Source organism: Pholcus phalangioides, unplaced genomic scaffold (genome assembly GCF_987345545.1).
Source record: "Pholcus phalangioides strain wild (caught in Gottingen) unplaced genomic scaffold, Ppha-v1.0 ptg000012l_1, whole genome shotgun sequence".
Lineage (NCBI taxonomy): Eukaryota > Metazoa > Arthropoda > Arachnida > Araneae > Pholcidae > Pholcus > Pholcus phalangioides.
Window position 1 is genome coordinate 4,231,776 of NW_028301605.1, and position 15,500 is coordinate 4,247,275.

At 36.1% G+C, this 15,500-nt stretch overlaps 1 protein-coding gene and 1 long non-coding RNA gene across 3 annotated transcripts in view; one reads left to right on the forward strand and one right to left on the reverse strand.

Annotated features, from left to right (window-relative positions):
- Window positions 1–686: 686 nt before the first annotated feature.
- LOC149079169 (uncharacterized) overlaps window positions 687–15,500 on the forward strand; it is a 33,542-nt gene continuing 18,728 nt past the window's right edge. Inside the window, exons 1-3 of the mRNA XM_089240073.1 lie at window positions 687–982; window positions 15,049–15,122; window positions 15,247–15,287. Coding sequence (XP_089096199.1) covers window positions 15,077–15,122; window positions 15,247–15,287 — 87 coding nt within the window. The 5' untranslated portion in view covers window positions 687–982; window positions 15,049–15,076. The remainder of the gene's footprint in view (window positions 983–15,048; window positions 15,123–15,246; window positions 15,288–15,500) is intronic.
- Window positions 5,373–8,009, reverse strand: LOC149079170 (uncharacterized). 2 transcript variants are annotated; one of them, XR_016193639.1, is made up of 3 exons: window positions 7,619–8,009; window positions 7,396–7,468; window positions 5,373–5,571 (listed from the first exon to the last, which is right to left on the reverse strand). It is a non-coding gene; the product is annotated as an uncharacterized LOC149079170 (long non-coding RNA). The 2 variants fall into 2 exon arrangements; XR_016193640.1 differs by lacking the exon at window positions 7,396–7,468.

Sequence of the window (15,500 nt, forward strand, 5' to 3'; positions counted from 1 at the left end):
TTACACCATTTTTGTAAATACGATATTTAATATATAAATTAAAAAAAAAAAAAAATTAAGTTTATATTTCCATTTTCCCTAAATTCTTCAAAAACATTAATTTATTCTCGCCACGAATTCCAACCCAGACAGAACATTTGATGCGAGATCTCGTTATTGATTTCCGACCCGATCATGCATAACCAATGCCGGACCGATCATCCCGATATAGATCGATGACCGTATTCAATATCAAAAAACCCAGACATTATCCAGAAAACAAAACCTACATAAAACCTCGTCATACTACAAAACTCGCATATTTATACGAATACAATAAAATTCACCTGGTCTGAAAACAGTGCAAAAGTACAGAGAAAACGCAATTTATACATTAAAAAAAAAAAAGTGGAATCCTAACATATAATATCACGAAGAAGGTATAATCTTCTCTATGGATAGTTCGTCGCCAGGTTCAGTTCCAGCTCGTTGAAGGATTATTTTGTTTCACGGATCGGCAAACATTTGAAGTTTTAACCGTATTAAAGGAAAAAAAAGGCAAAACAAAATAGTATGACATAGTAACAGTACGACAACCCAGAAACGTGGGAAAAAAAAAGAAAAGAAATATCTATAGTATTTTTCATAGAGTAGTCTTGAAAGTAAAACACATCTCCATTTAATTCGGCTTCGAATATAGGAGAAGGAGTGTCTTAACTGTGTGCGGATCGAACACGCAGCAAAACACTGTTTCGCACAGTTATTTGTTAACCAGAGGCCTGGGTGGTGTCTTCCCACGGTCACGTGTCTGTGCATATCCATTCCCCGATTTTTACGCTGATCATCAATCGTATTTACTTTGTAGATCAGACCAGCTTTAGTTGGATTTTTTCGCCGGGATGAACTTAATATCCATAATCAACCGGAAAATTACTTAATTGAAGATGTGATTTCTTTTTTTTAAGTACTGTGTTTGATGAGTATTTAGTCTTCCTCGTTAAAGGTAAGAAGGTTTTGTTCTTGTTGTATTTTAATGTGGTGAGTCAAGAATTTTGTAATATTATAATATTATAATCGTTGATTTTAAATGTTAAGGGCCAAACTGGACATGAGACATTTGGTTCGCTTGATAATCGGATTTGTGTCTGGGACTTGACTCAAGGCCTCGGAATCAACAATTATGGCATACCTGACCTTGGGTCATTGGAGAGTTTTTTGCAATCGGAATGAAATTTCTTGAATCCATCTGGCAGCTGTGATGCCAACTCAACTGACTGACTCACTAGCCGAGCACGCTTTTTACTTCACATCACACAGAAAATTTTTTATCTCAAAACTACCTGTCCCTGCACTTTTTGGTAAATAATGTCTATAGTTGCTTATGGCAAGGGTTCTCAAACTGTGAACCTGAACGGTAGGTAGCCCTGACAAAGGTTTCTCGAAGAGAATCTTTGTTAAACTGCTCTGGAGAGCCGTTGATAACGGAAAAGGGGCGCCGCCGGTGGAAAACGTTTGAGAACCCCCGGTTTATGGTATAATTCGAACTCTCGAAGTGAACATCACCAAATTTGGCGGTGATACACATTTACGTTCACGAAGCTGGAAACCTGGATCTCACATAAAAACGTCAATTCATTTCAGTGATATTAATTTTCAGGTCTTAACTTGCTTCGGTAACAATCATAAACTATGCTCGAAAGAAAATTATATTGCAAAGCTTCCGAGACTCATCTCAAAACATTACGTTTTCATAATCAGAGTTCTGCATGGACCGCATTTTTTGCGGTGTGACAAATACGCAGAAGCTGCTTACACACCCGTTTGTTTAGCACATTAGTATTTGTATGCGTATATCTAAACGCATATGAGTAGAAAGCGTGGGTTCTGCTGCATATGCGCAGACAGCGTGCGAACCACTAGGTATACGTAACGAGCGTGCATAATTCTAGATATGCATATGAGGCTTTAGTTCCCCCCCCCCTCAAATGCATAGGAGGCTTTTATATTCCTCAAAATGTGCAGGAGACTAGAAATCTCGAAATTCCCTAGAATTGCGTAACGCAAACTTGATTATTCTTAAAATTTTCTAGTAAGCTTGCGTATACTCTTGTATACAGTACTATGTTTTGCACTTTAATCATTTTCTATTCCGCTTGAATTGAAGGGCGTAAACACGAGGGAAGAGGCCACAAAAGTTATACATGGGGGGGGGGAGGGAGCAACTGTCACATTTCTCTACGTTCCGGTGTCTATGGCAATGTGTTTATCACAAAAAATAGTATAAAAATAAATTATACAGGAAATTTTCTAGTTTTGGTTTCTCATAGAGTTTCCATAAAACAAAGAAAACCTCTCTTTAATTGTTGGCTATAATTTGAAATCGAAAATACACGAATAGCATTTATATGTGATAAGTTAGTTCATTATGTTGCTGATATCTTTGACCTATTTAAGCATAAAATCTGTGAAAATTAAAACGAAAGGTCTTCCTTATCTTCAAAAGAAGACCATTATCTTGACCAAACGTAACTTCTAATAGTAATAATGATTACTTTTTTAAAAATTTATGAGATTTGAAAGTTCATCGTTTGCAAAATTTATACGTTTTGTTATCAGATTATTTCTGTGTTCACCCATCAGGAAATTTATGAATGAATAAATACACTCGGATAATCAAAATTCAAACGACAAGAAAAACTAATCAAAATTAATCTATCTATCCATGCGTGAGATTTATTCAGAGGAGTCAAATCCCGAGACTGAGGGAAATCATTCACTACGTAATTACATATGTATTTAAGAAAATACTCAGATTTATTTTTAGAATTCAATTGAGTAATCATATGGAAATGAGACGTAATCAATTAAAATGGTTTCTCAGGAAATCGATCTAGAGATTTATTTAAATAAGCTCATATAAAATGTGTGGGAGTATTCTCTTGTTAATCGTAATCTCATCTGGTTATCCTTAGTAATGATTGCATAACAGAATCAAAAAATATTATCTTTCATTTTTCTATTTATTTTCTTGATGTTTATCATTTTTTTTTATAATATATTCAGGTGTGCATATAGATGGTGCTGCGTGTGAAAAGCTGCGTGTAATGATAAAATTTGCGTAATTTTTTGTTTTAAATTCGTGACGAAAAACCGTCAGAACAAAGCCATCGTATAATGTACGCCCGGTCAAAATTTTTACATATCCTGGGCATGTCAGACAATTTGTCCAATCGTGTTTCCGGCATCCAAAACATAACAAACACCAGAAAGACATTCTAATGGACAATAAGTCTTTTAACGCTATTTTTACTAGTTCAGGCTCATGAAAGCAGAAGAAACATCGTATTAACCGATGTTTCACTGTACCCGATTGTTTTATAAGTAGACACAACTGGTAAAAATAATCAATTATTCTGTAAATTATTACGAAATTGATTTCTTAGATGAAGAAAAACGATAGAATGTGGAAAATATATGACCAAAGCTTATATGTACAAAATTAGAAAGTAGTATTTAAATTCAATGATTCGAAATGAAGCAAAATTTATCCATTGACCAAAATAAAAATTAAAAGTTATATTAATCGATATTTGACAGCATCAAATTTCTCTATAATTAAGTTTATTTGTAATAAATTTTATCAAAATAATAACTTGGAATGAAAATTTCTCTAAAAAAAAGAAGTAAAAATATTCCTATAATATATGCATCAATTCTGAAATTAGTGCTCTAAATTAATAGCGGAGGACGCTAGTAAAAACCTTTTTTTTAAATGCCGAAGTTGAATGAATAAATTTTTCATTGTTCTTTTGATTTCTTAACCAAATTATACATAATTTTTACATATGATTCTGGTTACTTAAATAACATGTTTCAGAAGTTTCAAATTCCCACCCCCCTCCCCATTTCCATCACCCACAATGAAGAAAATCAGAACCGGAGCAGTGGCGTATTTACGGGGAGGGAAGCTTACGGCCGTATTCACCACTCACGGTCCTGAAACGTGGATCAGTTGAAACCCGTTTCAGTTTTAGAACGAATTTGGCATTCACCAGTGAGTCTCGAGTGCGTATCAAGTGAAACTCGGTTCAGTTGGCGAGTATTTGGCGTATATTAGCTTGGCGAGAGTAGATCCGACGCTGATTGGATGAAGGGTTTTTGATCTTCTAATGAAGTAGAAAACTCAACGGTAGGATTCTTGTGTTTACGTTTTTCAACAATTTTCTTTCGATAAGCAAAATATGGTTTTATCATCCCCTTTTTAATGGAAATTCCATTTCATTCCAGCTACGGTTTTCTTTCCTACTCCCGCTATATCTATAATGATGGTTTTTCATTTCGCTACGAAATTGCTAATATTCTCAGATTAGATAAATTATATATCGCACGTACAATCAGCTTATGCGCTTTTCATTGCTTTGAAGAAAAAAAAAATGTATCAGCACATACAAATTTTATTAATCGTGAATGAAATGAAGGAAAAAAGGACGGTCGCAATTGTGTAAAATTTATATTTGGAAATTTTTCAAAAAATAATTATCTGAATATTTTTAAAATTATGATTGTTTTGTACCTGAAATCAAATTTTTAGATACATATATTAAAATGAAAAAGTACAAAATTCAGTAAATTTGATTTCCAAAAAAAAATTTTGTGCTAATAGTAATTCTTGCGATGCACATTGAATATTAAATTACTGAACATTAATAGCTATATTTCCTATTAGCCAAATAAGTTAATATCTGAGACTGATTTTTTGTAATTTGTTGAAACTTGTATGATAGTTGCATGCAATCCTTCCTACACACAAGATGTGCCCCCTCTCGATGTATAAAATGCTAAACCCAACAGTTTTCTTTTCAACAAAAAACTGTTCCAACATGTGTACCAGTTTTTTTTATTAGCTTACATAAAAAGTTAGATACAGTTCATTATATTATTAAATATAAGTTGAAAGGACGTCCTTGAAGCTGAAAGATTCTTAAAAATAAAAAATCTATAAACAAAGTTTCAAATCTGACAGTCAATACAAGCATTAGTGTATGGACAATTTTTTTTTTTTTTATGTGTAAAATGCATTGCCTTTGAATCATGTTTAACTAAAGGGTAAACTAATAGCCAAGACTAAAAATTAAAAAAAACTTGACATATATTGATAGATTCAACGTCATTATTCATCAACAAAATCATTTTCCATCCCTCTTTTTACTAGCAGGATTGGTAGTTAAATCTGGATTTTTTTAAAATATATACTGTATTTACATGATAATCACAATCTAGTAATTCGTTACTTTCAAAATTTACACTGTAACTTGAACATAATTAAGGCACAAATTCAAACTACGTAAAAAAAAGCTAACATTTTCCTCACTTAAGAAATAACAACAAATCAATTATCAAAAATAATTTATTCATATTTATATGGAAGTATTTGAGATTGCTAAAAAAAATAATGGTACGTATAACACACACACAAACATTGTAAATAAATATTGAGATTTTCTTCCATGATTGAGTCAGCTCGTCTTCAGTGGCCACATTTTATCATAGATGTGTTTTTACCCTACTTTTGCTCCCAAATACGTGTTTCATCTGAAAAATTAAAAACAGTTTTCATGAAAAAAAATTTCCCTAAAGAATGAAGCAAATCATACTCATGTGTTGTGATTTCAAATACAGTGAAATCATACTGCATAATACGAATAAAGCACATGTAATCAGCAATCACGTGGGACTAGTTATGTAATGATAGATTACTTAAATATTATAAATTTCACTCAATCATTGCCCAATGCTGGCATGAACTGCACATAAATAAGGTTCCAAAAAGTAATTTCATGAATTTTTGAATTGGTGTTTTGAGCACGAAAGGTATGATCACACACTAAAATCTCAATAAAATGATATTCTGCAAATCAAGAAAAAATATCATTGTAGAGGGATTGCTGTTGTATTAAGATTAGAGATGTAAAATTCTTGAGAATATTGTAACGAAGGACTCTGGAAGGACTACTATTGTAAATAACTTGAGAATATCCTTATTATTCTTAACAAGAATATTCCCCAGTTATTTATAATATAATCATATATAATATCCTAGAGAATATACTCTGGAAAGACTACTTTTATAAATTACTGGGGAATATTCTTATCAAAAATAATAATTATTCTCATGTTATTTCTCATATTAATATTCTCATCTCTAATCGAGTGGCAGCAGTTTAACATTATACTATAGGAATTTCCAAACAAGACTTTCAAAATATTGATGTAGAGGGATTTATTTTTATATCAAGTATCATTGTAGTGAGGTTTAACTGTAAATAATAAACGAATGAACTGATATTTATACGCAAAATACTGATGCACAAATAGAATGAAATGAGCTGATAATTATATGATTTTGGATAATGAGAGTGCATCACAGAAAATATTTTGTTGTGCACGTGTTTTCATTTGTGCAAATACTGTGGATTCTGCTTATAAAGGGTTTTTTTTTCAAAAAATTACCATGAAAAATGTAAGCGGGGAAAATGCTTTAAACAGGAAATCTTAATAAAAATTAATTCGAGTACTAAGCAGGAAAATATTATACATGGGAATGTTATAAGTGAGATCGACTGAATATAGAAGGAAAATGCCATGTTTACACACAGCAGCAAAGTATCAAATAAATATATTCCTGCCAAGAGGTAAAAGCTAAAAAAAGGTAATATATTTTGCTTGGCATTAATATAGATATTTTCATATCAGAGACGAAACATTTCATACACAAATCTATATTTTAGAGTGTTGGTGAATATTGTATTGTTTAGGAATTAAAATGTACTACTGTAATGATCGCTTTTGCCTAGTACATTTTGCGAGTTCTTAATGTACGAGGCTCCTCAAGAGAAAAAAGGGCCCCACAAAAATGAGATCTGGTTGAAATTTTCTAGAATTTACCAGGTAGGACCACAGAAAAATTTATCGTCTCGGGGTGGGGGGGGGCCCATCATGCTCTTAAGATGGTCCTGGTTAGGGAAAAAAAAATTTTGTATACAAGTAATACAAAAAAAAAATTTTTTGTATTCAAGAGAGATATTCATGACTTCTTTTCAGACCAATGATACATTATTTTCAGAGAGGAAAAAACTTCAAAAGCGTGACACTATACCCTGCCATTTAACCTTCAGGTCAGGACCGTAAATAAGCTGGGGCAACCGGAGCACTTCCCAAGGGCCGAGAGAATGGGAGCCCTCACAAAAATGTACACTTTATTTTACATAATACTTTCAGGGGCCCCCACTCAAGAAAAAAGTCTGCATCGAGAGAGCCCACTACCAGTGCTGTCTTAACGGATGGACCTACCCGGGGGCCTCGAGAGAAGAGGGGCCTCACAAAAATGAGATTTGGTTGAAATTTTCTGTAATTTACCTGGTAGGTCCTCAGAAAAGCCACTTGCCCGGGGGCCCATGGTGTTCTCAAGACGGCCCTGCCCGCTACGACCCTGTTTCAGGTACCATAAAGACGAATTTGTCATTAATATCAATACATGAGTATATTACTCATACAATTCAATCATTATTTGATAATGATCATTTTGTTAGCGAATGAAGTTCAGATTTGAAGGAAATCATAGAAAAGTATCATTACTCACCTTCTTTCGTCACTTGTTGATGGCTTCAAGTAGTAGTTGAAAGCTTTCATTGATCGGGGATAATTACTTAACATATATTTAATACCTAAACGCGGTCACTCATCACCTTATAATTAATAAATTATTCTAAATTCCCTATTACATTCCGGGTCATCGTAAAAACAATTCAGCGCGACCGCCATTACTATGTCGATGTTTGTGTTTCCAGCGACGATAATGTTCACTGCGCATGCGCTGAAACTCGATCCACCCTGCTGGATCGCCGATATCGGAGATTCAGTTTCAGGCTCGAAAAGCTGGTCCGTGGATCTCGATTCAGGGGTGGTGAATACCAATTTTGAGGTGAAACGCGGTTTAGAACCTGGATCGCGTTCTGAACCTGGACGGTGAATACGGCCGTTAGTGGACTAATAGCCCAAGGAGGCAAGTTCAGAGGGGCGGCAAATTTGAGGAATGAATAGACAAAAAAACCAGTAGACTGGAAGAAGGGAGTCAAATTTTGTAATACCCTAAATAAAATCTGCCTCTGCTGAGACAGTAAGGGACTAGGTCAGTGAATGGTCAAAAGAATGACCTTTTCAAGCAAGTGAGTGAGCAAAAGTGTAACATTTCCAAGCGCGTGAATGACTAAAAGAGTCACCTAGAGAGTGTGAAAGTATGTGAACGTCTAAAAGAGTGACCTACAGAGCGAGACCAGGACAGTGAGTGACCTAGAGTATGTGAAAACACGTGAATAACCAAAACAATACCATAGAGCATGCGTAAACGTGTGAGTGATCAAAGAATGACCTATAAAGCAAGGATACATGTAAGTGAGTGACCAAACAAGTGACCTCAAGAACAGTGCGCAAACATGCCAATGACTAAAGGAGTGACACATAGAGTATGCGAACATGGTAGTGACCAAAAGAATGACTAAGAGACACAGGTGTACTTGCAGGAGGGGAGGACCAAGCGGGTTATAGCACAGGGTGGTGAATTCTAGGTAAGAGTTGTCAAGAAAATTAGACTGGAAGGGCGGTAAAATTAACCCACGGGCGCGGCAAAACCATTAATGCGCCTCTATGGTGGATGCAATCAACTTGCTACGGGAACACGTTTAAAATCCAAACCCTTCTATCTAGTGGGCAATCGACAGAGCCCCTTATTACCAAGGGTTGAAAATTAAAATAATAACTACACTGCTGGCCACCCAAATTGCAACACCAAGAAAGACAAGAGATATCGCAACAATATTTATTTTGTAGATAACATGTTGACCAAGCATCAAATGATTAAATTTATAGACTTCTGTGAAGTGTGGTTCCTGCCAAAATCAGTCGCCAGAGTAGCCGCCATTGTTGGAGATCACCGCTGCCAGACGCCTCGGCATTGATTCAAAGAGACTTTGAATGTGTTCTTGGGGTACAGCAGACCAAGCAGCTTCCACGCGTTGCCAAAGTTGATCTGGTGTGGCAGCTGGGGATGTAATCTGGGTCAATCGTTGAGCAACCACGGACCACATGTTTTCTATCGGCGAAAGATCCGGAGAGCGAGCTGGCCAGGGAAGCAATTCAATCTGGCGATTGACGAAGAACCTTTGAACAATGCGTGCCACGTGTGGTCGCGCATTATCCTGTTGAAATATGGCTGTGGGCAAGCCCTGAAGGTAAGGAAGGACAACTGGCTCCAACACCTCGGAGATGTAGCGCTGGCTTTTTAAAGTACCGGCAATGCGTACTAGAGGAGTGCGAGAGTGATATCCAATACCGCCCCATACCATAATACCCGGTGCAGGACCAGTGTGGCGGTGCATAACGCAGCTGTTCAGCATCCTCTCTCCACGGTGTCTCCAGACTCGAATCCGACCACCGTTGTTGCAGACAGAAGCGTGACTCGTCAGTAAAGACAATTTCATTCCATTGTGTCGTCCACATCCTTCTTTCATCGCACCATTGGCGGCGGAAACGTCTGTGGTTCTGCGTCAAGGGTAGACGAAGCAATGGACGTCTTGCGGACAGACCACTCTGCTGTAAACGGCGTCGAATGGTACGCGCAGACACTGGATGATGCGGTACAGACTGAATGTGCTGTGCTATGGTTCGTGATGTGGCTGAGCGATCCGTCACTGCCATACGCACAATACGCCTGTCATCACGTGAAGTGGTGCACTGAGGTGGATGCGATCGAACACGTCGGTCCGTCGTACCCTCCTGCATCCAACGATCACATATCCGCATTACAGTTGTTTGGTTTCGTCCAACACGACTACCGATTTCCCTGAAAGATAATCCACAATCTCGGTAGGCCACTATCCTTCCTCTGTCGAACTCGGATACTTGATCAAAAGATGATCGCTGTTCTCTACGAGGCATAATTGATCGTTTTTTTGAAAAAACCACAAGAAAAACACAATTGCCGTACTTCAAATCGTCGAAATCTCCAAGCCTTAAATAGCACTTTGAAGTGGCGCCACAGGCGCGCGTGATGTGCGTCTGCGCTGAAATTCTAATCATTTGCATATCTCACCTCCGTTAATCCATGTTGTAAATTTCATATTATTTGCATGCTTCCTTCAAGGTGTTGCATTTACGGTGGCCAGCAGTGTATTATTATTTTGAAATTCTCAATGCTAAAAAAACATCCAAGTCCTACCGAATATGGCCACTAAAGTTCCCTAGTAAACATAGAACAATATCGAAATAGAAATTTACTAGAGGAAAAAGTCAAGAAAACATTTTGCAAAAAAAAAAGTTTGAAAATAGGCAATAAAAGGCATTTATGGCATTTTTTGCCTGAACTTTCGGGCTATAATAATTTACATGCTATGAAAATTATCTTCATGATTTTAGTGAAGATTAAAAACTTTTTTGAGGGGTTTTGAGGAATTCTAAAGAAGGTTTCATTGAAAAAAGAAAGGGTCAATTATATAAAAAAATCTCATAGACCGAGATAGACTTGAAAGTCTGGGGGGGGGGGAAAGGAGCACGGTCATTATTTCTGGGAAGGGCACGATGATGATGTCAGTTCATATACACATATACATTAGATCAGATTAAATATACGTGTATTAAGGGGTTCTAGATCAGATGACTCCACCTTTGACACTGGGGGCCCCCGTATCTCCTCCCATGAAAAGTCTGTGCGACGATAAATAAAGAAATCGTTTCGTAAAATACTTTTCATGATCACTATTCAGTGCGGATTGACAAATCCCTGGTGCCAGGTCGCCATGGTGACTATAAAATTGGTATTGGCTCTTAAAATTTGTTTTTTGTGATTGCTAAATTGGAGTCTATGAATAACACAAAATTTTCTGATTTCATGACAGCGTGTCTCTTAACATAGGGAAAAAAAGAGGATATTAAGTTCTGGAAATGCCGGAAAAACCTAATTTTAGACCGTTTTTCTCGAGAACAAAATCATGCTTGTCTCTTGAGAAATTTGACTGGCTCTTAATTCGAATTGTTCGAATTGTTCCAGACAATATACTGGTCCTTGAGTGTTCAGGAAGGTTGGGAAACGCTGATCTGGAGAATTTCTAAGGCCGGTATTACACTATAAAAGTTTCATAAAAGATCTTTTATAAAACTTCAAAAATTCAACCAATAAACGCATCGGTTGTATTCGAGCAAATGCAACCGATGATCTTATTGGTTGAATTTTTCAAGTTTTGTCAGAGAGCTTTTACAACACTTTTATAGTGTAATCCCGGCCTAACGAATTGATTACTAAGCCTAATGAACTGAGTATACATATGTGTGGGCCTAATTCAGTGAAGGGTCGGTAAGCTGCGTTCTCCGCTTAGATTCTATCTGGCCCTCCAAAGATTTTTAAAACAGTATAGAAATATTTTACAAGAAATTATATATTGGCCCGTCAATATTTTTTTCTTTTTTGGCCTGCTGTTAAAACGTTTGCCCATCACTGTCCTAACGTATTTATGTCACCAGAGTTATGCTTGTTTCGTGTGCTTGATAATGCCATCTGTCTTCCATATTTCGAAGTGAAAATGGTGGATGCATGGATTTTTCATGTTATGTAAGTATCGTATAAAACATTCTTTCTAAACCCAAGGACCAGTAAAAATTCTGAAACAATTCGACGGACTACTTGCGTCCCGTATTGCGGGACATTTCTGTGTTTTTAGTTCTGAATTTTTTATATATTTGTCCCGTTTTTCAATGATGTTTATTTAAATTTATAATATCCATTAAAATCGTTAATAAACTGCGTTGTTATAACTTATGATAATTTTGGGTTTAAATACAAATATTCATCTCACTTTGTCAAGTTAAACTGTTTTTCCTCGATTTTTTCAGCAATTTTAACAACAATTCGTGATTTTGCTAACTTTTTGCAACCTTTTTGAAGACAGCGACGTCCCGTATTTTACAGAAATCGAGTCATTTGAATGTTTTTTCCCCGTCAAATTTTTTTACACTGCGATTTGTAGCAGCCTTTTATTTCTACACTCTTCACCACTTTTTTGCAGTAATTAACAAATTTGGCGTAAGCTGCATTTTTGGGCCACAAATTAGTGATATCCCGTATTTAGGATCGCAATTTTTCGCATTTCCCTGACATTGGCTTAACGCAGAACGTTTCTGAGACCATTTCTTGGCCTCCATAGCGTAAATAGATGCTCTATCCCCCGAGTTCTGCTGAAGTACCATTGAATTCAAAAATCAAAATAGGAGGCAAAAACAAATGTTTTTTGCTCCTATTTTGCTATATATATATGTAACTCAGTTGTATAAAGATAGTGCAAGATCCAAGCCCAGAAACTTTAAACATATAATTTAAGCATAATTTTGTCGTACCGAAATTACTGGTTGCGCACATAAATCAAACAGCATTATCAGTTATTTCACGGACGGCAGAAAATAAATAAATAAAAATAATTTCGTGCGCGGGGCTCTAATAAATAAGTGCAAGGGTGAAGAACCACACACAAAAATGAATCTTTTCAGTTTCGTTTTTCCTTGACTTTCACCTTCCTCTTCACAGAAAAGAAAAAAATGGTGCGTTGTATTCCCCCAAGGTAATGTCGTTAGCATCATCTCCTGGCCATGTCTAGTTAAAAAACAATGGGATTTGAAATATTCGTGCATGATTTATCCGAAAAATCCCTCCAATTAAAATATTCACGCTCTCCAGCTTTTGTTTTTCACCGAACGGTCCGATGAACAGTGAGGCCAGCCCTCCATTTTTTGTCATTTCTATATATTCTTCCAAAGTGATGGAATGCAAGAATTTCTTGTATTGAAGATATACATATAAAAATATAACGTCTTATGATATATATTTTTTTAAGTAAAAAAAAATAACAATATAATATGATTATAAAAGATTATATTCGTACCAACTGCTTTCGATTTCACGATCGTAAATAGCCTTTGGTGATAATGGAGGATGGATCAGAATATACACGTGATGGGATTATAAGATGATTATATGATTACTTTTTCTTTTATGGAGTCGAAATGTAAGGGTTTTAACCAATATAAGGGTTTTAAACCAATGTGAACACAGAAAAAAGCCCGTAATACCTTTTTTTTAAATTTCTCGAAAAATTCTCTCCTGGCACTGGCTTTTAATCAGTGATGGATTTTTATACTTTGTGTGACTTTTTCTAGTCAGTGATGGCACCAATGTGATGGGATGAATGAACATATAATCGCAAATGATATTTTTCTTACGTCTAGATTTGCGAGTGCTCCGAGCTACGAGCAGATTATATTCACCACTGTTAAATCACCTTGGAGTAATATATTTTGCATCAAAATGAATTAGGTAGCGGAGAGAGAAAATATTGGCTGAAATTAATTTGCTCCTCCAAATTGCATATTTCTAGAAACACAAACCACAACTCGATTGATCAGTTTGATGTACAGTAAAACCTCCCAACAACGGCCAATAACGGGACCGTGAAAACGTGGCCGTTATTGGGAGGTGTAGTTTTATACCTGGAAAAATAAAATTTGCGATCCACGTACATAGCATGTGAAATGACAATCCATTCTGCAACTGATTACGATAGTTATACAGTCGAATCCCGTTATAGCGAACTCCAAGAGACCGGAGAAATCACTTCGTTGAAATGAAATTTCGTTATAAAGGAATTCCATGTTTTTGCATTGTTCTTATGTAAACTTATCTGAAGGATTAAGAAAGTGTTCGTTAAAACGAGAATTTCGCTATAACGGTATTCGTTAAAACGGGATTCGACTGTATAACTGATTATATTAAAATATATGATTATATTTTGATAATATAAATTGATTAATCGCTCTATTTTTTTTTTTTTGGATGGAACTGGGACGCGTTCGGTTCCAACAAAACGTGGCCGTTGTTCGGAGATTACCGTTGTTCCGAGGTGGCCGTTAGAGGAGGTTTTACTATAAATTCAGTATGCGAACTTTTTTTAATAACGGATCCTCACACACAAGTATTTCCTAAATATCCGTATGATCTGTACAGAGAATTTGCTAGTGTTAAACTTCTTTTCTTACAATATTTCTTTTACAATTCTTACTCTGCGCACCATTTCGATAATTACTGTATATACTTCCATGACTTTAAACGTATTTTATATTGGCAGAGAGAGAATTTAGTTCATTTCCAAATAATGAACCATTTCAGTTATTATAAATGTTTTATTTCACAGTTCCAACAGAAACGCCTCCACACCCCAGATACGGATAACCTCAGCAACTACAGGCCTATCTCAATATTGTCCCCTACCTCGAAAATAATTGATCCAACGGAAACCCATACGGTCACCCTTCCTTTTTTCCCCCGTGAGTGTCCGTAAAAGAGGGGCTTTACTATATATCCGTACTAAATATATTCTTAGTAACTCAACACAAAACGTGCTAAATTCCTCCAATTTTGAGCACAAATACACGGACCAGAAACTGCCGCGAGGTGGATCAATCAATCAATCAAATTTATTTCCTAAACTGATTGGAATTCCTTGTACGAGAGAAAAACCCTTTTCCCGACACACACACAATTAAAACTTATATCGAACATAATTGATATTTAGTTCCACTCCAGTGAAGGAAAATGATAAGCAAAAATAAGAATCCGCTCAAAGGCACGCGGAAATCTCGAAGAAGATTAAATAGCATCTCGAGCGAGACTATCACATACGGTAGGCCGACTTATACGTAGGCTCTTTACACAACCCGATCAGTATTCGGCTGATGTTCCGAGTGATTAGATCTTCACATGCCTGGGGCCTGATTCAAAACCACATTATCTGCTCGATCTTAGAACGTGGTTTATTAATAACAAATGTAAAATGTACGTATGCGCGGTATACCGGAAAAATCGTAACACTTCCCCTACATTTCGCCTGCGTAACTACATGCATGCGTATTCTGCGCTTATCAATCACGGGTTATGGATCGGCACATTGATCTAGTGTGAAAATTCATTTTCAGGTTCGACTCGTGGAACGGGGACAAAGCCATGAACCAAGTAAAGGAGGTTGCGTTAATCCTATGGGTTGTCATCGGTGAGTTGAAGTTTCTTTTGTTGCCATTTTTTCTTTTTAGAAATGTGAGTGCCATACTTAATTAATGACCGTGGGAATTTTATGCGTGTGACATGACAAAAGGAAAATTCTATTTTTGTCGTAGGGACAACTGTTGTGCCATACGTGAAAAGTGAAGGTCGGCTGGTGAGTAGACATTGTTATCATTTCTGAATGCTACGGGCTGTAATTTTAATTATCATATTCCAGTAACGACCAGATACGTTTCTCTTGTGCCATTTTATGTGGGGAAAGTTTCGTGTTTTTAAATTGTTGTTTCGATATTTAGGATCAACTGGAAATAATTGTTTAATGATCCACATTATAGTAATAGCACTCGCATGCGACACTAGATATCAA